This window comes from Alexandromys fortis, unplaced genomic scaffold (genome assembly GCF_014885135.2).
Source record: "Alexandromys fortis isolate MF-2015 unplaced genomic scaffold, M_Fortis_MF-2015_v1.1 scaffold_390, whole genome shotgun sequence".
NCBI lineage: Eukaryota > Metazoa > Chordata > Mammalia > Rodentia > Cricetidae > Alexandromys > Alexandromys fortis.
The window spans coordinates 388,862-416,590 of NW_026068261.1; the positions used below are offsets into that span (position 1 = coordinate 388,862).

Consider the following 27,729-nt stretch of genomic DNA (forward strand, 5'->3'; position numbering starts at 1 on the left):
AAATAGAAAAAAAAAAGCCAGGTGGCTGGGTAGCTCATCACTGTATACCCGCCCCCAGCCCTCCCTGCAGGGACAAGTCAGCCTCCTCCAGCCCTCACTGCAGGGACAAGTCACCCGCCCCCAGCCCTCCCTGCAGGGACAAGTCACCTGCACCCAGCCCTCACTGCAGAGACATGGGGAGTCCACAGGGCACTTCTGGGAGAGATCTTCTGCCTCTGGAAATGGATGTGCTATTTGTAACGAAGGCGTCTGGTCAGCATCAGGAAGTGAGTCTCCATACGTGCAGCAGGGAGAGAACTCCCTGTGACCTGACCACGTCCGAAGTCAGAACCTTCCGGCATCCTTAGTTAACTGTCTTCTTATACTCGCCGCCGCCACAGCTGTGACCTGACGACGTCCGAAGTCAGAACCTTCCGGCATCCTTAGTTAACTGTCTTCTTATACTCACCGCCACAGCGGTTTCTCTGGGTAGCCCTGGCTGTCCTGGAATTCGCTCTGTAGACCAAACTAGTCTGGAACTCAAGAGATCTGCCTGGCTCTGCCTCCCAAGTGCTGTGATGAAAGGCGTGCGCCGTTTTGCCCGACCAACCACAATACATTCTGTATCTTTCTCCAGCCCTTCAAGGTGAGCATACACGGTTGCTGGTCTCAGGCTCAGTTGGAAACATGCTTGCTTATCATACACAAAGCCCTGGGTTCTGTCCCCAGCGCTACATAAAGCAGACATCATATTCATCCTGTCTGGGGATGGAAGCAGGAAGATCAGAGTCGTCTTTGGCCACATAACGAGATGGAGGCCGGCTTATGCTATAGGAGATACTATCTTACCACAAGAAAAAAATAATGCATGTATATTTATTTAGGAAAAATTTAGATAGTTCAGGTTGGTTTTGTTGTTGTTTTGAGAAAGAGATCCCCCCCCCAAAAAAAAGTTTAATGGCTTAAAAAAGCCAAATGTGGTGAATGTCTTTAATCCTAGCTCTCAGGAGGCAAAGGCAGAGGTCCCTGGGTTCCAGGACAACCTGGCCTACACAATGTGTTCCAGGACAGCCAGGAGATAGAGGTAGAAAAGGGTCTCACTGTGTAGCCCCAGCTGCCTGGCTGACCTGGAACTCCACTGCCTCTTCCTTCCCATGATTAAAGGGGTGCACAATTGTGTCTGGCCTCGACAGCTCTGTTTTATACATTGCTGGGCTTGAATCCAAGGCACCGTGCATGCGAGGCAGATACCCTGCCAACTGAGACGCATCCACAGCCCCTCATTTTAATTCTTGAGTCTGTTCTCTAAACCTTGGCATTCACCCCATCTCCACTCTGCCCCAGGTTCCAACTCTCTTGAGCTTAGTCTTGAGCAGGAGCCGGGCACAGGGGACGTTGACCTTCACTGGGGATTCCAACACTACAGTCTCCCCCTGGAGTCTCCTGAGGCCCAGGTTCGCGTTAGTCCTGCAGTGAGGAGACTCTAGGGAAACACGCATGGCTGCATGAGCAGACGCTTTTGGAAGAACAGTCCTTTTTATGAGCTTGGCTGAAGCTATTTTTATCATGTGTGCAAAATCAGCTAGCTATGAATTCTGGATACTTTAGCAATTAAACAGCGATAAAACCGCAAACAGAGTAGCAACTAACATAAGCAAAAGACAACTTGGAGATGAACACCAATTTAAGGCGATGAATAGTGTTGTTTGCCTGAAACAAGGTTGCTGCTGCGACGTGGACCCCGCCCAGTGCTAGGTTCTTTTGAACTTGGCAGGGTGTTTTGCTGTGTGCCCAGCAATGACTCACTCCTTCCCTGGGTCAGGTCTATTTGAATTGCCAAGAAATACGTTAGTACTGGCCTTGTGGCTTTCGCTTGGTATGAAAGCAACAAGATGTTGAGGCTGCACAGGGTAAACACCCACGTGAGTCAGGTGCTCTCGTGCAGGCAGAGTCTTTGTACGTGATCCACACGTGTTTTCTTTAATGTTCAGTTTCTGGAGAAATGAAAACACCAAGCGAATAATTTTCACATAGACCCACAGAAGTCTCTGACTTTTGTTGGGAGACATTGACCTGGACTTCCAGTGTGGCCTAAGTTAATCATTTGCCACTTAATTGTCATTTAAAATTTATTACCATTAATTATTAGTAGTAATAGCATTTTGGTTTTTTTGAGACAGGATCTCGTTATGTAGCCTTGACTAGCCTGGAGCTCATTGGTAGACCAGGCTGGCCTAAAACTCAGAGATCCTTTGTCTCTGCCTTCTGGATGCTGGGATTAAAAGGTGTGCGCCATGTACCACCGCACGCAGCTGAACTTATGTGTACTTATGAGCACGCAGCTGAACTTATGAGTGTTTGATTTGCACGTGTGTAAGTGTGTCATGTGTGTGCAGGGCCTATGGAGGCCAGAAGAGAGTATCAGATTCCCTGGAACTGGAGTTACAGATGGTCCTGAGCTTCAGGTAGATGCCGGAAACATAACCCAGGTCCTCTGCAAGAGTAGCAGGTGCCTTTAACCACTGAGCCACTCCCCCAGCCCCTTATTGGCCGTGTTCAGATCTCTGTCCGTTCTCTGTGCACAAACAAGAAAGAGAAGTTGCTTGACAGCATTCTCCTGAGAGATGAAGGAAAGAGTTAAGGTCAGCGATCTTTGTTTTTTTTTTTTTTAATATTTATTTATTTATTTATTATGTATACGGTATTCTATCTGTGTGTATGCCTGCAGGCCGGAAGAGGGCACCAGACCTCATTACAGATGGTTGTGAGCCACCATGTGGTTGCTGGGAATTGAACTCAGGACCTCTGGGAGAGCAGGCAGTGCTCTTAACCACTGAGCCATCTCTCCAGCCCCCCAGCGATCTTTGTTTTATCTCTTCCTTCCTTCCTTTCTTTTTTTTTCAAAACAGGGTTTCTCTGTGTAGCCCTGACTGTCCTGGAACTAGCTCTGTAGCCCAGGCTGGCCTTGAACTCACGGAGATCCACCTGCCTCTGCCTCCTGAGTGCTGGCATCAAAGGTGTACACCTCCATATGCAATTTAGAGTTCTGTCTAAAAACTGTATTTTTATGTTTGAGTCTGTGCACAGGTGAGTGCCCACGGAGACCAGAGAGTGCTGGATTGCTAGGAACTGAGTTACAGGTGTTTATGAGTCACCTCACACGGGTGCTGAGAAACAAACTCAGGTCCTCTGGGAGAACAAGTGCTCCTAACCGCTGAGCCATCTCCCCAGCCCTGCCTCCAGCAAGTGGATCCATAGAGCAAGCTGACCCCTAGAACTCTGAGCCCTTGAACTCTCTGTTCTCTTTAGTGATGAGATTACAGGCCTGTGCCACCATGTCTGGCAGCAGTGAACATATTTTAAATTCTCCATCACAGCAGGGCCTGGTGGTGCATTGGGGAGGCAGAGGCAGGCAGATGACTTTGAGTTCTAGGCCAGCCTGGTCTACATAGCGAGTTCCAGGACAACTAGGGCTACATAGTGAGACCCTGTCTCCAAAACAAGACAAAACAAAAGTTCCCCATCATAGAACTGCCACGTGGATCAAACTGAGAAAGTCTGGAAAGGGCCTGAGGGCAGCCTGGTACATTATAGACTGGCCACTGATTCTAAGGGCCCCTTAGCAAATGACACCAGGAGAGAAAGCGACATTTTGACATTTTCGTTTTGGAGCACAAACGTAAACAGCCTGGCGACCCTGGCGCTGACATTCATCCTTTCTGACCCATCCCTCGGTATTTGTGGCTTGGGGCTCCTCACTACCCTCCCCCGCTCTGCCAGTTTCTCCACCCCAGGCCTTTCTCTTCTCCGGTCGCGGTCGTCTAGGTCACCTGCGCGGCAGCGCCCCCCAGTGGTTTTCTTGTTCGTTGCTATCACTGGGAAATCATGGAAGACAGAGTATCAATACGGAGGCTTGTCAAGTGCCCAGAACTCAAGAGGGGGAAGATTACGTCCAGGGAGCCACGCTACATCCCCACCCCCATTTTGGAAAAGTGATATGGAAGAATCCAGAAGCTCTGAGAGGGAAGAGTCAACTTGCTTTGTACTTAGGGCAAGTTCCACCATCTCTGGCTCTGGTTGTTTTTTGTTGTTGTTGTTGTTTTTTGTTTTGGTTTTGGTTTTTCGAGACAGGGTTTCTCTGTAGCTTTGGTGGCCGTCCCGGAACTAGCTCTTGTAGACCAGGCTGGCCTCGAACTCCCAGAGATCTGCCTGCCTCTGCGTCCCGAGTGCTGGGATTAAAGGCGTGCGCCACCACCGCCCGGCTGGTTGGTTGTTTTTTATGAAGAACCCTGGCCACCCTCCTCCGAGGGCTGGAGAAGATAACACAGAATGGAAGGCTGGAGAAGGGACATACCACGTGTATTGCTTTCCAACGACTGTGGTTGCCACCATGGGCCATTTCATTCCTGGCTGGGGTGGGAGGTGAGCCACCAGGATAAAGCTGTGGTTACCTACTTTCTTCCTTCCATCTGGGGGGCGGGGCACCCTAATCCTGTCATTTCCCAGCTCACAGCCCCAGCGCTCTTCTTCAGAGTAGGGCCAAGCTAGTGATGAGAGCGGCCAAGCTGCGGTGCTGGTCATCCTTCCTGGGACCAGACTTCCTGCTAAAGCTGCGGTTCAGACCCCGTGCCGCCTCAGCCAGGAGGGGCCCTGCCTCATCCGCAGATCTTGACCTCACCTAGACCTGCTTGAAGTTGTGCTCTCACAGAGGCCTCACTCAGTCTCCTCCCACCCCTCTCAGGAGAACACATCCCGACTCTCTCCTGGCTCCTGTAGCTCTTTCCAGCTCTATCTACGGCACATGGACCCTGCCTTCTGTGCCTACTACACTCTCCCCCTGGAGGCGAAGCCCTTGAAGAGAGCACGCTCCATCCCAACCGCTCTGAGCTCTATCAGAGTCCTGCCCCGTGCAAAGTCTTACCAACTCTGTGAAATGGATTAGGAGGCGGGACTCAGAGATCCTGGCGACACTTCGGAAAGCCGCAAAGGAAGCTGAGGCCAGCGCAGTTACCGCCCACACGAACTCCGGGGCCCCTCATCTTAGTGGGAGGGAACTGCACTGTGGAGACTCAGCCAAGGGAAGGCAGATGGGACGAGGAGTCAACCTTTCTGAAAGCAAGCGCAGAGCCCGGCTCCCTCTCACGTGCTGAGAGTTGTCACCTCCCCGCCCCACCCCCTGCCGGCCCAATCAGTCAATGTCTTTTGGTTTGGGATTCAGTTTTCAAACCACTGACCAGAGTCCTCTGAAGATGCCTTTTTCATAGAGCAGACCAACTCCTGGAAACTGAAGTTGCCTTTTGGCTTCGGGGGCTTCTGTGGGCCATTGCTAAAGCAGGGGAGCCCTCGCAGTAGAACGCTTTTGTGACAGCCAGTTAAGAAACAGGGATTCTTCTCAGGGAACAAAACCAAAATTCCAGAAAAGGGGGAGGGGGTGCATTGTTGAGGACTCAGAAGGAGGTCCCAAAAGGACCACCCTTAGTTCTAAACCGTTCTGTTTCCAACTTCAGCCCCCACATCCCACCTTGTCCTCTGCTCTGCAGGGCGAACTCAGCTCTAAGCCTTTGGCTGCAGCCAGCGCCTGCTCACCTCCCGAGCGGCCTTTGTCTGGGGGTCTCTTTGTCTAGAGACCCTTTTGGTCCAGTTTCACACTCTGTCTCCCCTCCCTTTCTCTGGGTTAGGCCGTCCCCTCCCTCTCTGCGGGGGCTGAGAGGCTCAGCGAGGGGAGCGGGGCTGGGTTGCCATGGTCACCTTGAAGCCAGCCGCAGCTGGCCAGGGCAGCTGCTCTTGGGCCCCTGAGGCTGGAGCTTGGACAAAGCCGGAAGGCTTCAACGGCCTCAGATCTGGATTCTCAAAGGCCTGAGCCTAGGGACACTGAAACCCAGGAGAACCTGGAGGTGAGAAGGAGGAAGTCAGAGCTCACCTGGGAGAACGGGAGCAGACCTTGGGGCTGGGCGGCCTTTGCCTTTATGAGGAGGGACCAGGTAGGCCTGGAGGCGTGGTAGGAGGGGAAAAGGATGGAGGCCCTGGGCCGAAACAGGTTGACGAGCCAGCGGGCGGGGCCTTGGTGGCCGGCAGCCTGGAGACAGGATCAATTCCATCTCTGGGCCTTCTATCTATCTTGAGGTTGTCCTTCCTTTCTAGGTCTGCCCCCCCCCCGTTCTCCCTCCCTCCCTCCTTCCCTCCCTTCCTCCCTTTCTCTTTTCCTTTTTCTTTCATTCAAACTCCATGCCTCCCCCATATCTTAATTTCATTCCAACCTTCCCTCTCTGTTTTCTCCATCCCTTCCCAAACCTTTGCTTTCCTTCTGTGTCTGATCAGCTCCCCTCCATTCAATCCTCTCTCCTTCCTCTACCTCCCATCTTCCACTTTGGCTCCATCTGCCTTACTCCCCTCTCTGGGAGTCAGCTCTGTGCTCCCCCCTGCTGGGTCCTGTCACCATTGTCTCTCTCTCCTAGTCCTCCATCCCTTCTGGGTCCCTCTCCCAGACTATCCTAGCCACGGCTAATCTCTCTCCTTTTTCTGTCCTAATTTATGCCTTTGATGCCCCAGATTTATCTTCCTTTGTCCCCATACCCCAGGCCTCAGTTTCCCATTTGAACATAGTGGTTTTAAAATATGACCTAAGGCTAGGGTCTTTTCCAGCTTCCTATCCTGCCCCTCCCCACCCACCCACCAGAGGCTTCCCACTCTTCCCAGCTGCTGACCCAACCTGCTTCCCCGGAGGCAGCTGCATCTCAGGGCAGGGACTGTGGCTAGTGTCTGTTGGGGGTGGTGAGGGTGGGCCCATCCGGTCACCCTCCTCTCCCTGCTTCTGGCCGGCTTCTCTGCAGTGGCGGGTGGTCTGCAGGCCCGCGGCTGAGCTCTTATTTCTCCCGCGTGCCTTTCTTCATATTTTCCCCCAGCTGTTTCCCCTCTTCTTCCTGGGCTTGCAGGAGGAAAAAAATCAGCCCCGCATAGGAGAGTGTGCAAGAGCGAGAAGCCAAGAGCCCTTCCCAGGTTCTAGGGTACGGTGGGGGCTTGGGGAGCCACAGATGGGCGGGCACACTCTTCGTTCTTAGCTCAGCTCTGTAGGCCCCCGAATGGCTGGGATTTCCCTCTCTGGCCCCTGGGAATCTGGGCTCCAAGCAGCACATTCCAGCCGGCTCCAGCTCCCTTTCGGCTGTCACTTGACTCCGCTGGGCCCCAGCCCTGTGTCCCTCCTACTTCTCCAGCCCTGGACTGGGGCGAGGTGGGCATCACCGACTAGGAATTTTCCCTGGTAGGGTGTCAGAGGGTCAGAGGCTTCAAGACTCTGGCCTGCTCCATCCCTCCCATGGACCCTTCACTGGTCAGTGTGAGTCTGGGGCGTGCAAGGTCCCACGGGGTGTGAGGAGCTCAAGTTCCGCCTATCCCGGGCTTCACCAGAGCGTCTCTCCTGGGAGGAGGGGCTGTTACCGTCGCAGGTGAGGTTACAGTGAAGCCTTGGCCCCACCCCCAGTCGGACTCCATACCCCGCCCAGCCTCTGCAGGGCCCAGATTTCCTATTGCTGTCTGCAGAGGGGTACGTAATTGGGGGTGGGGGGAGCAGTGTCCCTAAGGGCTCGGTGGAAAGGCCTGAGGCAATTCTCCCAGTGTCCATGAGGGCTATTAGCAGGTCCTTCAGCAGCGGGAGCGTCCCTGGTTTGTAAACTGGATATCTAGCCTGCCTTGGCTTCTCCCTAGGGGCCGCTTATCTTCCTGGTAGCTTTTTCTGTTCTTGTCTGGTTTTTCTCGAGAGTCTTTGGAAATGCTTTTGAGTGTGAGTTTTGAATCAGGAGGTGCAACAGGGTGGTGAGACCGGCAAGGTTGCTGGAGACTTTACTGTGACCTGACATTGTAGAGAGAGGCAGGACTCACAGGTGGTGCTGAACGGGACAGAACACCTCCCACACCAGCTCTGTTGTCGCCCCGCTTCTGCCCTCATCTCTGCCTTCCGAGGCTCAGCAGCTCTCCCCCATCGTTGTTTTCTTGCATCCCTGGGTCTTGCGTTCCAGTCTTTTGGGGCAGCATGTGATTTTCAGGGCGCCTCTCTATCTTTCTCCTCCACCCCCCCCCCCACCTCGTCCTGGCTCCATTTTGCGCTTCTCCTTGCCAGAAACCAGACTCTGCGGCTCCCACTAGGGACTGAGCTGGCTGGGAACTGAGGAAGGCTTGCCTGAGGAGGACTCCAAAGCTAGCCTGGATGGAGAGGGAGCCCAGGGGGACCCAGAGCCTGGAAGTCTGGACTTCTGAGCTCCTGAGAGAACAGGGGGGAGCTGCAGAGCTGGAGAGAGGTTCTGGAAGAAGGAGACGGAGAGAAGGGGAGACTAAGAGTGTGTCCCACCCTCAGGCTCGAGGGTAATCTAGGTTGGGAGTGGGGGGGTGCTAAAAGGTAGCAAAGTGGGGTGGGGTGAGAACCAAGTGAGTCTAGCTAGACAGGTGAGCCCGGCTCCCTTCCCCCAGCCGGGTTCCCGCTCTCGCTCCCGTGCTGGGCCTGTGGGAACCCGCTGCTTCCTGCGTGCCCTGGGGCTGCTCCTCCGTGCCTCTCTCCCCCTCTCTCCAGGAACCGAGCCCAGAAAAGGGGGGGAACCATCTCCCCGCGGGGCCACCGCGTGGGGGTCCTGCTGGTGCTGCTGTACCCTAGCCTCCCGGGCGGCGGGGGATGGGCGTGCGGATCACCTAGAGGAGGCGAGGCGCGCAGGGGGAACTGCGGGGCGGGCTCCGTGCTAGCAGAGAAACGAGGGGCGGCGCCGGGCGTGGGAGCGCGGGCGCCGGGGCGGGAGGACGGGCGGGGGACGGGCGCGGGGAGGCGGCGCCTGGGCGCGATCCGGCCCCGCGCTGGCTCCTCTCCCCGGAACAGGCCCCCGACAGCTGCTCGCGGGAGCCGCCTCCCGACACCCGAGCCCCGCCGGCGCCTGAACTCCCCTCCCGTGCCCCGCCGCCGAGGAGGCCCCAAACCGGGGCCGGACGCCTGAGTCGGCCCGGGAGAGCGATGAGAGGTAGGGGGCGAGGTGGGGAAGCGCAGGAGGCACGGGGCGCGGGTTGGGAAGCCCCAGCTTGGTCCGCCGCTTGGGGTTTCGGTTTCTCCATCCGAAACAGAGAGGTCCCTGACTTTAGGAGAAAGTGTTTTCTTGTGTAGGGAAGGATCTCTTTTCCTGGGTGAGGGGAGAACCGAGCCCCAAGAGGACAGGTGCGCATAAGTAGCCCACTGAGTCATCCTATCCGTGTTCCCGGTGCCGTGCCTACGAGCATGCTCTGTTAAGCTGAGCCAGCCAGAGGGAGCCAGCCTGACGCCCAACCTACCAGACCAGCCACACTCGGTGGTTGCCGGGTCGTGCCAAGAGACGAAATCACCGCCCAATGAGCAACGCTCCCAGGGTACCCTCTGGCCGGGCATTCCTGTCCAGCACCCCTTCTCCCAGCCACCGCCCAGCAGACTTGGAACTGACTGGCTGAGGAGGATGGAGGTGTGTCCAGACCCTGGCGGCACTGTAGTGACAGGTCACGGCAGAATGAGTGAGAAAGTGAAGAAATGGCCTCGTGCTTCCTGCTGCTTTTCCCACCCCAGTTCCACCGGTCCCCACCTGCTCTCGGCTTCCCTCTGGCTTAGTCACCCATGCGTGTTTGGGAGGGGCAGTTCTCTGGGGAATCCTGAGTGGGTTTCCCATTGTCTTCTGACCAACGCAGCCCGTGTCTGCCAGTTAGTATTCACAGGTGTCTAAAGGTGGCAACTCGCTAGCTAAACGGTGAGATCTGGCTGTATGGATGACCTCAGGGTGCGTGGCACACACCTGTAATCACCTGAGAGGTGGAGGCAGTCCAATCAAGAGTTAAAGGTCAGCCTGCCTTAGCATCATCGTGAGTTTGGAGGCTTCAATACTTGAGACCTTGTCTCAGAAAACCAACCCACTCTCTTGCTGTAGTGGAATGCATCTTTAATCCCAGCACTCAGGAGAGAGAGGCAAGGGGCTCCTGATGAATTCAAGGCCAGCCTGGTCTACCTAGCTAGTCCCAGGCCCACCAAGACTATATAGTGAAACCCTGTCTCAAAAGAACCAGAATAACAACAAAAATTCCTCCAGCCAATCAACCAGCTGCCCACTTAAAAAACATAAAGCAATGAAACACACAACAAAAGATGCTAAGGTGTGCGTGGAGTGGATAAGAGTCGCATGTGAGCTGGTCTCAGCGGGACATGCTGAAGAGGCAGGAGGGTCAGGAGTTAAGAAAAAGAAAAATGTGTGTGTGTGTGTGTGAGAGAGAGAGAGAGAGAGAGAGAGAGAGAGAGAGAGAGAGAGAGAGGTGGTGAGGCACCTGGAGATGTTAGCGTGGTCATTTAGTTTACTCGTGTTTCCAGTGGGCTTGTTAACACTCCACCTGCGTGTGTACCTGTGTGTGTACCTGTGTGTGTACCTGTGTAGAGCTGTGTGGGCAGAGTGCTCTGGACTGGGGGGATGGAGTTCAGGAAAGATTGAAGAGCCCGAGGCAGACAGTCCTGACCCTTGGCTTGTAATTGGTTGAAGAAGGGCCAGGTCAGGTGCCAGTGAGGTGGAACTCCCAAGCCTGTCTGGCTGTGGGAATCAAGACCTAGGGGACAGAGAAAGGGACTGCCCCAGACCTTGCCGGCATGCTTCTGCAGCTCCTCTGCTTGGCTAGGTGCCCTGCTCTGTTTACCTCCAGCTTTGTGTTTCTGCTCCCTCTCCCCCTGCCTCCTGTCCCCGCCTGGCTTTGTATCTCTGCCCCAGGCTCCTCTCAGCACTGTCTGGCTCTGATGACTCATCTGGGATAGGCATGAAGGTTACTCAGGAGAACAAGGGCCTTGCTGTTTCTGCAGAGGTGGGGGTGGAGAGTGGCACCCAGGAATTCCCTGCCAGGCTTCCCAGGCCCAGCAGCCCACTCCCCTGCACCATGGGGCTGTACCCCCCAAGGGACTGGTTATGGTGTCTTTTGGTTCTAGGCTCTCCTTTGATAGCCAAGTGGCTTCTGGCAACCCAGTCAGCTGCTGCTTCAATGATGGGGGGGGGGTCTCAGCTGCCTCTTACATTCCTGCCCTAGAGCATTGTGGGAGCAGCTGGAGGACAAAGGGATGGGGGAGACTCCCCCCAACTCCTCCTACCTCCTGGGGTGACCTGGCTTCCCCGTAGTTAAGCCCGCCCTCATCTCCAAGGCAACTCAGTCTTCTCTGCTCAAGGCCCTTCTGCTACCCTCAGTAAGTTGGAACTTGGAACTGGGATGCTAGAGGCAGAGCAAGGAGAGCTGGGGGTACCTGGTGGCAGGGCTGTGAGAGGCTCAGTAGGTGTCCCTCTAGATTCCAGGATCTTTAAAATTCAGTACAGACCTCAGGCACTGCCAGGTGTCAGGAGAGCTTCTCTTTCCCTGGGACAGAGGATGCCTGTACCCCAGAAGGAACAGAGAAAGAAACTGTTACATGGAGACTCTGACCCTGAGGGTCCAGGTGGGGTCCTGAGTCTGACAACCGTCAGAGGATGTCCAGTCTGCTGGTCTGACTGCCACCGCAACGTAAGGAACCGCACGGGGACCATCAGGTTGGACACGGATGTAGTAGTCTCGTCCTTAGAGGTTTGAGGGGCTCAGGCTAGCTGGTATTTCTATTGTATTTTCCTCAATAAGCCAACTAAACTTCTCTAGGACTTAGGTTTTGGAAACCAGAGTTAAGTTTTACATTGGTTTATACGCTACCTGGCTTTGCATAGATGCATGCTACCGTCTCACAAGTTTAGAGAGCGGACACAGCCAACCTCTCTCCTCTTCATGTGCGCTTCCCTGTTCACGGTCACGCACAGCCTCACTAGACATACGTGTGAGAGTGCAAACAGACGTGGGTTTGTTTGTCCTTTGCTTTCTCGGGGTGGAGTAGTTCCCATAGTTCTGAGTCTGGCTTTCCGTGTTGCGCAGTGGCATGGGGGACATGGGGGACACATGCCAGGTCAGATTCATACTATTTTCAATTTGAAATCATTTTAATATAAATATGTATGTATTCATTCTCTTTATGAGTGCTTTGCCTGCCTGCATGTCCGTGATGTCTGTGTGTACCTGGTACCCACGGAGCTCAGAAGAAGGCATTGGATTCCCTAGAACTGGAGTTCTGGATGGTTGTGAGCCGTGGTATGGAGACCAGGACCTGAGCCTGGTCCTCTGTGAGAGCAGCAAGTGCTCTTAACTGTTCAGCCGTCTCTCCAGCCCTCACTTCGTTACTTTTGTTGGCTTTTGGTTTTGGTGTTTGACTCGGGGTATTATGTAGCTTCGACTTTAGAACGAGGCTAAGGCTGACCTCCTGGTATCTCACCTCTCGAGTGAATTGCCGGTGTATGCTACCACACCCTGCCTTTCTTTCAAATGTATTATTATTATTATTTATTTTATATGTATGGGTGTCTGGGCTTACATGTATGTCTGTGCACCACCACACATGCATGGTGCCCTTGGAGGCCAGAAGAGAGCGTGGGATCCCCCTAGGACTTCAGTTACAGATGGTTGTGAGCTGCCATGTTAGTTACATTTATTTTCGTGTCTATGGGTCCGAGGATGGCTGGTAGTGGCGCACACCTTTAATCCCAGCACTCAGCGGGTAGAAAGGTGAAGCTCTGGGGGCATAAGGCCAGCCTGGTCTACAGAGTTCTGGGCTAGCCAGTGCTATGTAGAGAGACCCTATCTCAGAAACATATAAGACGGGTCAGTTTTCACCTTCCACCCCATTTTCTCTTTCCACTTGTGAGTCCCAGGGATCGAACTCAGGTCCTTGAGCTTGGAGCCAAGTGCCTAACCCCGCATCATCTCTCTGGCCCTCCCCTTTTTGTGTTTTCATGGCTACATAGAAAATTAACCCCCCCAAAGCCCCTAGAACAACCCCATGGGCACTCACATAGTTTAGGGATTTCTGGGGACATCTAGGGACAGTTTTGAGTTCTTACTTCTCCTATTCCCCATGGGCACTCACATAGTTTAGGGATTTCTGGGGACATCTAGGGACAGTTTTGAGTTCTTACTTCTCCTATTCCCTATGTTTGCACCATCTGGCATGCTCATATTGCTAGATTGCTTACCAAGTAGATTCTGATACTATAACAGCACATCCCCCTCCCCCGGATGGTGGTTTCCCGTTTGTTCCTCTTTCCATGGAAGATATAACCCTTGGAGAGATGGCTTAGTGGTTAAGAGCACTTACTGCTCTGGCAGAGGACCCAGCACCCACGTGGTGACCACTCACAACGATCTGTAACTCAGGTTCTAGGAACTCTGCTTCCCTCTTCTGGCCTCTTTAGGTACTGCATGCACGAAGCACATACATAATACATACATACATACAGACGAGCACTGGTATGCATAAAAATTTTAAAAATAAATCTTTTTAAAAAGGTTTTCTTGCCGGGCGATGGTGGCGCACGCCTTTAATCCCAGCACTTGGGAGGCAGAGGCAAGAGGATCTCTGTGAGTTCGAGACCAGCCTGGTCTACAGAGCTAGTTCCAGGACAGGCTCCAAAGCCACAGAGAAACCCTGTCTCGAAAAACCAAAATAAATAAAATAAATAAATAGGTTTTCTTTTTTAACATTTATTTATTATGTATACAATATTCTTTCTGCGTGTATGCCTGCAGGCCAGAAGAGGGCACCAGACCTCATTACAGATGGTTGAGAGCCACCATGTGGTTGCTGGGAATTGAACTCAGGACCTTTGGAAGAGCAGGCAACGCTCTTAACCTCTGAGCCATCTCTCCAGCCCTAAAAATAAATCTTAAAAAATACTGTGTCAGGTTAGGTGTCAAATGTGTATCTGTAACTTCAGCATTTGGGATATTGAGGCAGGAGGATTTCTGCCAAGTAAAAGACCAGCCTTAGGATGTATAGTAAGTTTGAGTCCATCTTGGGCTACACCAGAAGACCCTGTCTCACAAAAAGAAGCATTCCTTTGTCAGTCTGATTTGTATTTTTCTAATTCCAGTGAACTTGGATATGTTTTAAAATATATATTTTAAACATGTTGGCTCTGCTTTTCTATGAAGAGTCTTGGGCCATTTCTATACTGGGTTGTTTATAAAATTGTTTCTTTTTTTTTTAATTTTATTTATTATATATACAGAGCTCTGCCTGCATGTATCCCTGCAGGCCAGAAGAGGGCACCAGACCCCATTACAGATGGTTGTGAGCCACCATGTGGTTGCTGGGAATTGAACTCAGGACCTTTGAAAGAGCAGCCAGAGCTCTTAACCATCTCTCCAGCCCCCTAAAATTGTTTCTTTATCTATTTATAAGAACTCTTAGTTTATTATAACTATTACACCCTTCTCTTCTGTGTATTGCCTACATTTTTGAAGCCATTGTTTTGTTTTTACTTTTATTTTTGTTTTTATTTTCTCTATTGATTGGGGGTGGGACTTTAGGCATGTTATTTAATGAACAGATCTCTATCTAGTTTCTTTGTGTGTTAAATATAGATCATAACATCTACCTTATAAAGTGGCTGATGATGAAGTTATGGACTCTGGTTTAAGGCTCAGCCGGACCCGATGTGTAGGAGGCAGTCTAAAAGTAGAACCTTGCTCCAAACAGCAACTTACTCTTCTCATCCCCAAAGCTGCCCTCCTGTCTGTCTCTTGTTGATGTCTATACCTAGATCCCTTGGTGAGCAGACCTCCTCCCTGTTTGTCCCCTGCAGAGATGCTGTCCCCTCCTCCATAGGTTGGAGGGATCAGGAGCAATGGGGACAGGGACCCTCTCATCCCTACTGCTGCTGCTACTCTTGGTGACCATTGGAGATGCTGACATGAAGGGACATTTTGACCCTGGTAAGGAAACTGAATCTTGGGTCTCTGAGGAATACAGCTTGGGAGTCAGAGCGTTGAGGGGACCCTGACCCATCCTGTGTCTGTGTCCTTCAGCCAAGTGCCGCTATGCCCTGGGCATGCAGGACCGCACCATTCCCGACAGCGACATCTCCGTGTCCAGCTCCTGGTCAGATTCCACTGCTGCCCGCCACAGCAGGTACCTGAAACGGGGGGTGGGGGAGCTCTTAAATGGACCCCCCTCTGCACAGGCCAAGGGGCTTTTGAGAAAGTCCCGGCCAGCGAGATGTATGCCATGTAGTGGAAATAGGCTCCACATAGACCCACGACTAGGCTGGCAGTGTGGCTCAGTTAAGGTGCCCAGCTACTATGAAACTCTGTATTCAATTCCCTGCACCCATAAATGGGTGTGGTGTTGAATGCTATAATCCCATCACTCAAGAGGCAAAAGCAGGAAGAACAGAAGTTTGAGGTTACATAGTGAGGCCAGCCTGAGCTGCAAATGACATTGTCTCAAAAATAAAAACCTCCTTCCCCAGGCTAGAGAGCAGTGACGGAGATGGCGCATGGTGCCCTGCAGGGCCCGTGTTCCCCAAAGAGGAGGAGTACCTGCAGGTGGACCTTCGGAGGCTGCACCTGGTGGCTCTGGTGGGCACACAGGGCCGCCACGCTGGGGGCCTGGGCAAAGAGTTCTCCCGCAGCTACCGATTGCGCTACTCCCGAGATGGCCGCCGCTGGATGGACTGGAAGGACCGCTGGGGTCAGGAGGTGAGGCACCTGGGGATGATGGATGATTACTCTTCTTCTTGCCAGCCTGGCCACCTCTTAACATCCTGTGGCTTCTCCAGTGGACCTCAGTCTCCACTCTTATCCCAAATCTGTTTCTTTTTCTTGTTCTCAGTTCGGGGAAATGTACCCCTCCCCCCCCTCGCATGACCACAAACTAAGATGGTATTGGTCTCTCTCTCTCTCTGTCTCTCTCTCTGTCTCTCTCTCTCTCTCTCTCTCTGTCTGTCTGTTCCTCTCTGTGCCCACCTTGTGGCATTTTCTGAACCCCATCACTGTACACCCCCCGCTTCCAGCTCTAAGCCGTGTGTTCTTTCGCCCGGCAGAGATGAAGTCTAAACCTTATTCCAGCTGCTTCTGTCCCTCTCTACAACCTACCAAACCCCTTCCTCAGAGAACAGCACACAGTAGCTGATGTAAATCAGATGGCCACACCCAGCTCTCAGCCCAGCACTGAAACAAAACAAAACAACCCATTCTTTGAGTGCAAAGCATGTGGGTGAACTCAGTTTCAGCTCCAGGGGATCTTGCCCCCTCCTCTGGTCTCTACAAACACTGCATGTGTGTGTCCAGACTCACATACATGTACATACACTGCCATACGGCCTCTGTTGCTGTTTGTGGGACAAGCCCAGGGCCCCTCCCCACAGTCAGGGACCATCACCTGCTGCTCGCTGTGCCTGGCAAGGCTCCTCCCGACACCAGAGACTCCCCCTCACTCCATCCAGTTCTCCTCGGAGATGTCTCCTCCTGCAGATCTGCTCTGGGCACCACCTCGGGGCTCTGCCCCATATACTGCCTCTTGTTCATCACAGCTGTCCTGGGAGGAGGGGTTGACTTCACCACTTAGATCATGTCCGGTCCAGGGTGATCATGTCCTCTGAATGAACAGAGGGAGTGGGGTGAAGTGGGCAGGGGTGCTGAGATAGGATTCTGGGCAAGGGTCTGGGCACAGTGGCCCGAATGGCTTGGGGACACATAGGAGCAGGCAGGGGAGAGGGTAGGTAGGGTACGACTGAGGACAGACCTATAGAGCCTCGAGAGGTATCAGTGCCCACTGCTACAGAACTTCCTTTTGAAAATGCCCAGCTGCATTCCACAGTGTTGCATGTCCCCCTTCGCCAGCCTCTCGGTGGCCCCTGCAGGCTGCAGGCAGGGAGCCTTTGAAGCCTGGTGTTTAGGTCTGACCTGTAGCTCTACCCAGCCATCCACCCTTTTCCTCCCTGGCCCTCAGGTGATTTCAGGTAATGAGGATCCTGGTGGAGTGGTGCTGAAGGACCTTGGGCCCCCCATGGTGGCCCGGATGGTCCGCTTCTACCCCCGGGCTGACCGAGTCATGAGCGTCTGTCTGCGGGTGGAGCTGTATGGCTGCCTCTGGCGGGGTGAGTAGCTCAGCCCCACAAGAACCCCTTTCCGGGCCTGGAAGCAAGAAATAGAGACGGGAGAGGGCATCAGAAGTCCTTGTCTGTCAGGACTGTCACTGAGCAAGGAGAAAGGGGCTATGCAGTGTTGCCTTCTCCACATCAACAAGAAGGGGCCGAAATCAGCTGCTCAGGCCTGATGCCTCCTTCTGACTCCCCTCTTTCTACCCTCCCAGATGGGCTCCTGTCGTACACAGCCCCCGTGGGGCAGACCATGTACTTATCTGAGGCGGTATATCTCAACGACTCCACCTATGATGGATATACGGCTGGCGGGTAAGAGGGATGGCCTACGCGGGGCTCGGGATGGGAGAGAGCTGTAGCTGAGTGTGTGGTGCGTGTGTGTGGTGCGTGTGTGTATGGTGTGTATGTGGTGTGTGTGTGGTGTTTGCATGTGTATGTGTGTGGTGTTCGTGTGTATGTGGGGTGTATGTATGTGGTGTGTAGGTATTTGTGTGTGAGAGGTGATGTGTATATGTGTGTGTGGTGTTCGTGTGTGTGTGAGATGTGTGTGTGTTTGCGCGCGTGTGTGTGGTGTCTGTGTGTATGTGGTGTGTTTGTGTGTATGGTGTGTGTGGTGTCCGTGTGTATGAGAGGTGAGGTGGAGCAGGGAGTAGCCTGAACAGTGAAATGGAAGAGCTGAAGAGAATGCCGGTTAGGTGGGGTCTAAAAGATCAGACCAGGAATGAAGGACAGTAAGGCAACCACTAGCCCAAAGGGCACTTTGTTTGGATTAGAAAGAGGTGTCCCATAGTGCAGACAAAGATCACCTTGTAAGAAAAGCCGCAGGGCATCTGGAACTGCAATCTCAGTACTTGGGAGGCAGAGGCAGGAGCATCAGAGCAAGTTCTAGGCCAGTCAGACATTCTCTAAAAACAAAGCAAGGCACCACCACAGCTAGGAACATCTGTTGAGAATTGCCACATTAAATATACACACTATAGACTGACCCATGTGCCTTCGTGGTGGCTCTTCAGCAGGGTGTGTGACCCACCTTGTGATAGTTTGGGGTACGATGCATGCAAGAGGGGAGAGGGTTGCAGGACGTTGGTGTGGGCTGGGCAGGGAGAGCGGAGTGAGAATCGGCTGTTCAGGCCACGTGTGTGCGTGTGCGTGTGCGTGTGCGTGTGTGTGTGTGTGTGTGAACAGTCCTTTCCCATTCCTTCCAATCAGGCTGCAGTATGGTGGTCTGGGCCAATTGGCCGACGGTGTGATAGGGCTGGATGACTTCAGGCAGAGCCAGGAGCTGCGGGTCTGGCCAGGCTATGACTATGTCGGATGGAGCAACCATAGTTTCCCCAGTGGCTATGTGGAGATGGAGTTTGAGTTCGACAGGCTGAGGACCTTCCAGACCATGGAGGTGAGCGAGCTCCACCCTCCTGAGGATACCGGGGCTGGGGACGGTGCTGCTGCAGCTTCCTGGCCACGACTCCGTGTCCCTCTGCTCTCTTCTCAGGTCCACTGTAACAACATGCACACGCTGGGAGCCCGCCTCCCCGGCGGGGTGGAATGCCGATTTAAAAGAGGCCCCGCCACGGCCTGGGAGGGAGAGCCTGTGCGCCATGCCTTGGGGGGCAGCCTCGGAGACCCCAGAGCCAGGGCCATCTCAGTGACCCTGGGTGGCCGCGTGGGCCGCTTCCTGCAGTGCCGATTCCTCTTCGCAGGACCCTGGTTACTCTTCAGTGAGATCTCTTTCATCTCGAGTAAGTCCCAGAGTGTACCCGGCTCTGTAGTCCTTAGGTTTATCTGACTGTTAACCCTGTAGTGTCCCCAGCATATGGATTCCTGGTATATCACCTGTCACCCGTGAGACTTCTCAAACTGAGGCTAAAGAATCAGACCCCAATCCTCTGTAGAGTCTTTTTTCATTTGTTTGGTTTCAGTGGGTTTTTATTTTATTTTGTTTTATTTTATTTTGTTTTTGGTGTTTTGTAGGTTCTTTTTTTATCTTTTTGTATTTTTGAGATGAGGTCTCACTATGTAGCCCTGGCTGGCCTAGAACTCATAGAGACATGCCTGCCTCTGCTGTCTGAGTGCTGGGATTAAAACATGTGCTACCACATCCAGGTAGACTCTTTTTTTTTTTAAATTTAACTTTTAAAGATTCTTTTTAAAAATTATTTGTGGTAGGGGGTGGATTGGAGAGATGGCATAGAGGTTAAGAGCCCTGCCTGCTTTTCCTGAGGTCCTGAATTCAATTCCCAGCCACCACATAGTGGCTCAAAAAACATCTGTAATGAGATCTGGTGCCCTCACTGGGCATGCAGGCATACACGCAGACAGAACACTATAAACTTAATAAATACATCTTTAGAAAATATTTTCTTGAGACAGGTCTTATAATGTAACCTGCACCAGCCTAAAACTTATTATCCCCCTGCCTCAGCCTCCCACACATTAGGATTATAGATGTGGGGCTGGAGAGATGGCTTAGTGGTTAAGAACATCGCCTGCTCTTCCAAAAGTCCTGAGTTCAATTCCCAGCAACCACATGGTGGCTCACAACCATCTGTAATGAGGTCTGGTGCCCTCTTCTGGCCTGCAGACATACACACAGACAGAATATCATATATATGTATATATAGGTATATATATGAACAAAAAATAGGATTATAGATGTGTAGGATCTCGGTTGTCCCCAGACCTCTCTCTTTCCCCTCTCTCTTTCCTGTATGAGTCCCTCATTCCCGATCCATCTGAGAGAGGATGACCGGTTCTTGTTGGGCCTCGTTGAGAAAGAGCTTCTTCTCTAAGCCTGCAGACCCACGAGGCCCCTCCCTGAGCTCTCCACTTCCCCTCAGCCAGGGACCTTCCATACTGCTGTACCAGCTGGCTAACCGCGCTGCCCCTCAGTTCCCTATGTCTCGCGCACCTGCATCCCCTGGGGTCCCCCACTCTGACTAGCTCTCCTCTTTGCTTCCTTCTCCCCAGATGTGATGAATGATTCCTCTGACTCCTTCCCACCGGCCCCCTGGTGGCCGCCTGGCCCACCTCCCACCAACTTCAGCAACTTCGGTGAGCAGTCCTCGGGCGCAGTACCTCCCGGGCCTCCCCCTCTGGTGCGGCAGGACTCCTGCTGTGGTGCTGACCATTCTCCCTTGTCAGAGCTGGAGCCCCGGGGCCAACAGCCAGTGGCCAAGGCGGAAGGGAGCCCCACTGCCATCCTCATCGGCTGCCTGGTGGCCATCATCCTGCTGCTACTGCTTATCATCGCTCTCATGCTCTGGAGGCTGCACTGGCGCCGGCTGCTCAGCAAGGTGGGCGGGGCATGGCGTGTGTGGGCGGGGCATGGCGTGTGTGGGCGGGGACAGACGCACCGTCAGGGTCAGTGGCATCTATAGGGCTTGGATTAATATCGCAAACAGAGACCCCTCTCAAGAGTAAGCATGGCATGTGAGACCTCACCAGAGCTAGGGAGGCCCAAGAACCTAGAGTCCTTAGAGGGTACCTTGAAACAGGCAGAGCCTTCCAGAGCAGAATGTAGCCTCACTTTCTGTCCTCCAGCCAAGCTCTATCCGCCGGGGGTCCCTCTCTCAAAGCCCAATCAATATTGGGAACAGAAGCTGGAGACCAGCGAGTGAAGGGGGCGAGTGTCAGGCCACCTGGACTTCCCACGTCTGGGAGGGTGATGTTCATTACAGTTGATAATTAGGGCCTGGTCAGATGTGGTTGGGTGCTGTGGGGTGACATCAGGGAAGCGGGGTTGCCATGAGGAGAGAATAGACCGACTTTAATCCAAACACCCAGGAAGCCATGTTAAGTAGTAGTTCAATTAATGTTGTCTAATCCCATGACAAGGCTGAGCGCCGGGTGTTGGAGGAGGAGCTGACCGTTCACCTGTCTGTCCCTGGGGACACCATCCTCATCAACAACCACCCAGGGCCCCGAGAGCCACCCCCTTACCAGGAGCCTCGGCCTCGGGGGACTCCACCCCATTCTGCACCCTGTGCCCCCAATGGCTCTGGTAAGGCCTGCCTTGTTCCTGTCCCGCCTTGTCTTCTGCCTGTGTTCTTGTCTTAGCCCCTCTTCTCCTTTACTGTCCATGCCCAGTCCCAGTTCATTTTCTTATTTCTATGTACCTCCATATAGTCTCCCCAAGGTTGTCCTGTGTATTACCCAGAATGCCAGTGGTCTCACCCTGTCATTGTGTCATAGATTTCTGTTGTGCCGTCATTGTCTCCTGACCCCTCAACATTTGTTCTTTCCACTCACCCATCCACCCACCCACCTACCCACCCATCCATCTACTTGTCCACCCATCCACCCATCCATCTATCCACCCACCCGCCCATCCACGCATCCACCCACCCACTCATCCATCTATCCATCCATCCATCCATCCATCCACCTACCCACCCAACCTTGTCCATCCATCTATATTCAAAAACCCATTTGTTTCTCCAGCATTCAGCCTCAGACAGCAGTTTTTGCACTCACCGTCATCCACCATCCACTCATCCACGCATCCGTCATCCACCATCCACTCATCCACGCATACACATCCATCATCTCACCCACTCAGCTCTCCATTGCTCTTGAGGGCCTTCAGTGATTCGATCTCTTGTCTCCCGCACTTTCAGTTCCATAAGCCCCAGGCTTGCCTTATTCCAGGTCTCCCTGTCTGTCCAGCCTTGAGTCTCATCCCTTCCCCGTGTCTCCCCCCTCCTTCTCCCGACAGCGTTGCTGCTCTCCAATCCGGCCTACCGCCTCCTTCTGGCCACTTACGCCCGTCCCCCTCGAGGCCCGGGCCCCCCCACACCCGCCTGGGCCAAACCCACCAACACGCAGGGTAAGCCCCTCTGCTGCTGGGCTCTGCAGGCTCCCGGACCTCTACTGGGCAGGGAAAGCCCTCACACCTTGCACTATCCACTTCCCCACTGTGGCCTTTTCTGCTCTCCTGAGCTCCCAGCTGGAAGCTCTGTGGCCCCTGGAGCCAAGGGGACTGCGCTTAGCTCTGTCCCCTCCTCCTCTCGCGCTGCTCTCCAGAGCTAGAGAGGGCGCTGCTGTGGTGCCGCTCTTCTGTAACTCCGCCTTTATTCTCCCCTCTCTCTAGAGCTGCGAGGAGGAGGGCCTCACCCTGGGCGCTTGCCCTCTCCCCCCTGTGTCCTCTCTCCGCAGTCCCAGAGGTGAAGGCTCACGCCGCCCCTCCTGTCTGCTCCTCTTTTCTGTGTGGCTTCCTCTTTGTGGCCCCTTCCCCAGGGCCTAGAGGGGACAGCTCTGCCTCCCTCCTGTCTGTAAACATCTTGCCTGTGAGGACCTTCCCCCCTCCCCTCTCTGTGTGCCCTGTCTCTGCCTGTCTTTGAGCTTGGTGTGTTTGGGATTGGGAGCCACTGTGGCTGGGAGGGGCTGGGCTGGCAGCAGCAGGAGCTGGTGATCAGTGGGAAGAGGGTTTGGAACATGGAGGAGACTCATGACTCAGATGCTGGGTGGAGGAGTCCCTCTTCCAGCCCAGGCTTACCTAGTGGTCAGGGTTGTGCCAGGAAACCCCCAAAGGGGGAAATTTTCAGGTACTTTCTGCTTAACTGTCTGTGCTGCCTCGAAAGCCTTTGGGTGTGGCGCACAGTTCTCGCACCGGCCTTTTCTGGTTTGAGGCTGGGACAGAGGGGACATAGGGGCTGGGACCTCTGGGAGATTGGGGCGTGAATTGTACCGCTCGGGGCTGCTCCTGGAGCCTCATGCTGTCTTCTCTCCCCTCACCTCTCCAGCCTGCAGTGGGGACTATATGGAACCCGAGAAGCCCGGTGCCCCGCTGCTACCCCCACCTCCCCAGAACAGCGTCCCCCATTATGCCGAGGCTGACATTGTTACCCTGCAGGGCGTCACTGGGGGCAACACCTATGCTGTGCCCGCCCTGCCCCCAGGGGCAGTTGGGGATGGGCCCCCCAGAGTGGATTTTCCTCGGTCCCGGCTCCGCTTCAAGGAGAAGCTTGGCGAAGGCCAGTTTGGGGAGGTAAGGAGGGCACCTGTCCAGGGCCAGTTTGGGGAGGTAAGGAGGGCGCCTGTCCAGGGCCAGTTTGGGGAGGTAAGGAGGGCGCCTGTCCAGGGCCAGTTTGGGGAGGTAAGGAGGGCGCCTGTCCAGGGCCAGTTTGGGGAGGTAAGGAGGGCGCCTGTCCAGGGCCAGTTTGGGGAGGTAAGGAGGACGCCTGTTCAGCTTCCACAGTGTTGAGCCAGACTAGGGCTTTGTCACCACGGCTGCATGCTTCCTTGACTGTGCTGTGATGCCCCTCTGACACCATGTCCTTGGAGGACCTTGTGACTCAGTGAATGACCTTCCCTCTCCAGGTGCACCTGTGTGAAGTAGAGAACCCTCAAGATCTCGTCAGTAGTGATTTCCCTATCAGTGTGCAGAAGGGACACCCCTTGCTGGTGGCAGTGAAGATCCTCCGGCCAGATGCCACCAAAAATGCCAGGTGAGACCCACGGCAGCAATAACGATAGCACATGCCAGTGTGAACGGGGGCGACCACGCGGGGCCCCACTCGTAGGTGGAGAGCTACAGACAACCAACAACTTCTGAGAGAGGGAGCGTTCATCCTCCCCAGAGCTCAGCCCTCTGAAGGGTTATCTAGTCCCAAGTGGTCAGCCTTACAACCTATACATACTTTAACACTAAATGGATTGGGCAGAGTGCACACGTAGATTTATCCATACACGTATATATAACAATAATAATTAGCCAGGTGGTGGTGGCGCACGCCTTTAATCCCAGCACTCGGGAGGCAGAGACAGTGGATCTCAGTGAGTTTGAGGCCAGCCTGGTCTAAAGAGTGAGTTCCAGGACAGGCTCCAAAGCTACAGAGAAACCTGTCTCAGGACATAAACAAAAAAACAAAAAAAAACCACAATAACAATTAAAGAATGATTAAGGAGAGGCCATAGAGTGAGGAAGAGTAAGGTGGATGGAGAGCCTAGAGAGGTTGGAGGGAGGGGGGAGGGGAGATGATGTAGTCATACTTTAGCTAGGTAAGGACTAGGGGTGATGTCTAGAAAGGGGGGGATGCCATGGCGATCAGGGAGCAGCAGAGCCTGGTGTCTGGGAGGGAGGGAGGCCCTTGGGGGAGGAAGGAGGATGCACTGCCATGGCCCTTCTCCAGCCTCCTCCCTGCTTCCCCAGGAACGACTTCCTGAAGGAGGTGAAGATCATGTCCCGGCTGAAGGACCCAAACATCATCCGACTCCTAGGCGTGTGTGTGCAGGACGACCCCCTCTGCATGATTACCGACTACATGGAGAACGGCGACCTGAACCAGTTCCTCAGTGCCCACCAGCTGGAGAACAAGGCAGCACAGGGCGTGCCTGGGGACAGAGAGTCTGACCAGGGCCCCACAATCAGGTACCTTCCCCAGAGCACCCCAGATGGGTCTCCTGACCCTCATTGAGGTGGGGAGAGAGGAGGGGAGCAGGGGGCGGGCCTAGGATGAGGAGCTCATCTCCATGGTAATCCGTGAACTAGGCCGGGAAGGCTGAGCTCTTAGGAGCAGGTGAAGAGACTGCAGCCTCCATGATTCTCTCTTGCCTCAGCCTAACAAAGCGTGAACTCCTTGGGATTGGATGGGTGGAGTAGGACCCGCCCCATTCTGAACCTCTTCCCTGCCAGGATCAGAAGCGACTTCTCGAGTGGCTGGGGTGTGGGCTCCGCTCCCTCTCCTAGACAGAAGTACGTCAGGTGGGGAGGAGCCAGGGCTGCTCTGTGACTTTCTCTGCTTCTCTCAGCTACCCTATGCTGCTGCACGTGGGAGCCCAGATCGCCTCGGGCATGCGGTATCTGGCCACACTTAACTTTGTGCATCGGGACCTGGCCACCAGGAACTGCTTGGTTGGGGAAAATTTCACCATCAAAATCGCCGACTTTGGCATGAGCCGGAATCTCTATGCTGGGGATTATTACCGTGTGCAGGGCCGGGCAGTGCTGCCCATCAGGTGGATGGCCTGGGAGTGCATCCTCATGGTGAGCACCCCAAAGACTGGGGTGTGGGGGGGGACAATGGCTGCCCCTCTGCCATGTGAGCACCCCAAAGACTGGGGTGTGTGTGTGGGCACACTGGCTGCCCCTCTGCCATGTGAGCATCCCAAAGACTGGGGTGTGTGTGTGGGGACACTGGCTGCCCCTCTGCCATGGTGAGCATCCCAAAGGAGCAGACTGGGGGGGCACTGGCTGCCCCTCTGCCATGGTGAGCATCCCAAAGGAGCAGACTGGGGGGGGGGCACTGGCTGCCCCTCTGCCAATTTTGTGACTCCTCTTGCCTTTCTGGGGCTCTCCTTTTCTCCCTTGAAAATTGAGGGTACCCTGGATCAAGGAACTGGGAATAGAAGAAACGAGATTCAGGAGCCAAGAGTGGGTATTGGGCTGGGGGGTAAGAGTTGGAAATGGGCTAGAAGGGGTAGGATAGAGACTCAGGACCAGCAGGTGGAAGGCAGGTGGAAAGGGATAGGACCAGAGCAGGGGGAGGGGTGGGGAAGCCAGGAACAGAGAAGCAGGTGCGGGGAGTCAGGTAGGACAGCCCAGGTAGACTTTGAGTCTATCCCATCTGAGGTCTTCCTCTGCCTTCCTTGCGTTCTTGTGTGCCAGGGGAAGTTCACGACAGCGAGTGACGTGTGGGCCTTCGGAGTGACCCTGTGGGAGGTGCTGATGCTCTGCAGGTCCCAGCCCTTCGGGCAACTTACGGACGAGCAGGTCATCGAGAACGCGGGGGAGTTCTTCAGGGACCAGGGCTGGCAGGTCAGAGCTGAGGGAGGAGCGAGCGGGGCGGACCCTGTGGCGAGGGTACCTGTCCCTAACTCTCGTTCACACTGCGGGCATCTCGCAGGTGTACTTGTCCCGGCCACCCGCTTGCCCGCAGACCCTCTATGAGCTGATGCTGCGGTGCTGGAGCCGGGAGCCAGAGCAGCGGCCGCCCTTTGCCCAGCTTCACCGGTTCCTGGCAGACGATGCGCTCAACACAGTGTAAACTCAGGACCCTGCAGCCCTCGCCCGCCGGAGCCATCCAGGGGACGCCGGACACGAGAGAAGCCTATGGCACCCCACCCTTCCATCCCCGAGAGGCAGCGTTTCTGCAGGTGGGCTGGGCCTGCCCAAGGAGCAGAAGCCTCTGTCACTGGACACGCACCCTTCCTGGTTCCTTCCTGAGCACCGCCCACCCAGCTGGCCCTGGGGTTGGGACCCTGCCTGACTTCTTGTAGCCACCCCTTGGGGAAGGATGGGGGCAAATGCAGGGCGCACACTGGACGAGGCCCACTGGAGCACATGGGCCCCACTGGACAACACTGGTTCCTGGGGAGGTGGCTGTGGCCCCGGCCGCCTTCCTGTCACACACTGGACACTGCCAGCTGAGAAACTGGGGGACGAGGTGGACAAGGAGGCCTAACCCCTACAGTGATCCTCAGCCCTGGCTTCCTTCTGTTCTGCCCCCTGACACACTGGACCCGGGGGTGATCCCTGACCTGATCCTCGATCACACGCCCCTCCTTCCCACCCTCTGTGCTGCAGCTAGAACTTCTCAAAGCCTATATGTTTCTGTGGAGTAAATACTAGGATGGGGGACGGAGGGATCAATAGCCCAAGGCTGGGGGCGGGGATCTCTATTGTAGCTACCACATTGGTTTTTCTATAATCACGTGGGTTTGTACATTTTTGGGGGGAGAGACACAGATTTTTACACTAATATATGGACTTAGCTTGAGGCAATTTTAATCTCCTGCACTAGGCAGGTAACAATAAAAGTTGAGTTTTTCCACAGCTGCGGGTACATTTCCTGGGGGTTGGGTAACGTCTGCCCCCCCCCCCCACTCCCAGCCTGCTGTCTTCTCTTTCCCCAGTCCGTGTCCCACATCCTGCCTGTCCTAGCATTGGTCTGTGGTCACATAATTCAGGCCTATGCCCGCTGGGCCCTGAGAGCCCTGTCCACTCCGATGCTCTGCAGGGAGAATAGTGACGTCCACTGAGGGCTGGCGAGCTGGCTCAGTGGTTAGGACCACTTCCAGAGGACTCCTGGCACCCACATGGCAGCTTGCAATGGTCTGACACCATAAACAGCAATGCACATAAATAATAATTAAAATCAAACATAAATAAATAGTGGTGTCCAAGACTACAGTGCACAACCCCAGAGAAGCGAGGTAACAAAGAGGGCCCTAAGAGAAACATCCGTGGATCTGCCTAGAAAGGGGAAATAGACAAGATCTTCTGAGTAAATTGGGAGTGAGTGTGGGAGAGAGGGGTGGGGGTGGAAGGGGAGGTGGGGAGGAGAACGTGAGGGATCCGAAGGTCAGGTTGGGTGAAGGACAAAGAGGGAGAGCAAGCAAAGAAATATCTTGATAGAGGGGGTCATTATGGGATTAGCGAGAAACCTGGCACTAGGGAAATTCTCAGGAGTACACAAGGGTGACCCCAGATAAAACTCTAAGTGATAGTGGAGAGCCAGACTGAGCTGGCCTTCCCCTGTAATCAGATGGAGGACCACCGTAACCGTCAAACCTTCATCCAGTAACCAATGGAAGCAGATATGGAGATCCACAACGAACCACTAGGCCAAGCCCCTGCAGTCAGTGGAAGAGAAGAGGGGTGGCGGTATGAGCGAAGGGGTCAAGACCACGATGGGAAAACCCACAGATGACTGACCGGAGCTAATGAGAGTTCTCGGACTCCAGCTTGACAGCTGTAGAACCTGCATAGGACCGAACTAGACCCTCCGAATGCAGGTGACAGTGGACTGGGCAGTTTATGAGGCCACTGGTGGTGGGT

At 54.3% G+C, this 27,729-nt stretch overlaps 1 protein-coding gene across 6 annotated transcripts; it reads left to right on the forward strand.

The window, feature by feature from the left end:
• The first annotated feature begins 5,852 nt into the window (after positions 1–5,852).
• Ddr1 (discoidin domain receptor tyrosine kinase 1) lies at positions 5,853–26,724 on the forward strand. Of its 6 annotated transcripts, none has more exons than XM_050131752.1 (18): positions 5,853–5,873; positions 14,655–14,784; positions 14,878–14,980; positions 15,321–15,549; positions 16,802–16,949; positions 17,165–17,264; positions 18,162–18,348; positions 18,445–18,691; positions 19,920–20,003; positions 20,094–20,245; positions 20,787–20,952; positions 21,667–21,777; positions 22,694–22,938; positions 23,271–23,398; positions 24,103–24,321; positions 24,702–24,936; positions 25,558–25,707; positions 25,796–26,724. In XM_050131752.1, the coding sequence occupies exons 2-18, from the start codon at positions 14,697–14,699 to the stop codon at positions 25,934–25,936; spliced, it is 2,733 nt and encodes a 910-aa protein (XP_049987709.1). In that variant the 5' UTR covers positions 5,853–5,873; positions 14,655–14,696; the 3' UTR covers positions 25,937–26,724. The 6 variants fall into 6 exon arrangements, with proteins under 6 accessions (XP_049987709.1, XP_049987712.1, XP_049987710.1 ...); XM_050131753.1 differs by lacking the exon at positions 5,853–5,873 and adding an exon at positions 7,498–7,519; XM_050131750.1 differs by lacking the exon at positions 5,853–5,873 and adding an exon at positions 8,827–8,975.
• The last annotated feature ends 1,005 nt before the right edge of the window (positions 26,725–27,729 follow it).

Coding starts and splice junctions, on each gene's coding strand:
- Ddr1 (XM_050131752.1), top strand. CDS start 14,697: ATGGGGACAGGGACCCTCTCATCCCTACTGCTGCTGCTACTCTTGGTG. Junction 18,349..18,444: donor GGACCTTCCAGACCATGGAG/GTGAGCGAGCTC, acceptor CTCTCTTCTCAG/GTCCACTGTAACAACATGCA. Junction 22,939..23,270: donor GCGAAGGCCAGTTTGGGGAG/GTAAGGAGGGCA, acceptor TTCCCTCTCCAG/GTGCACCTGTGTGAAGTAGA.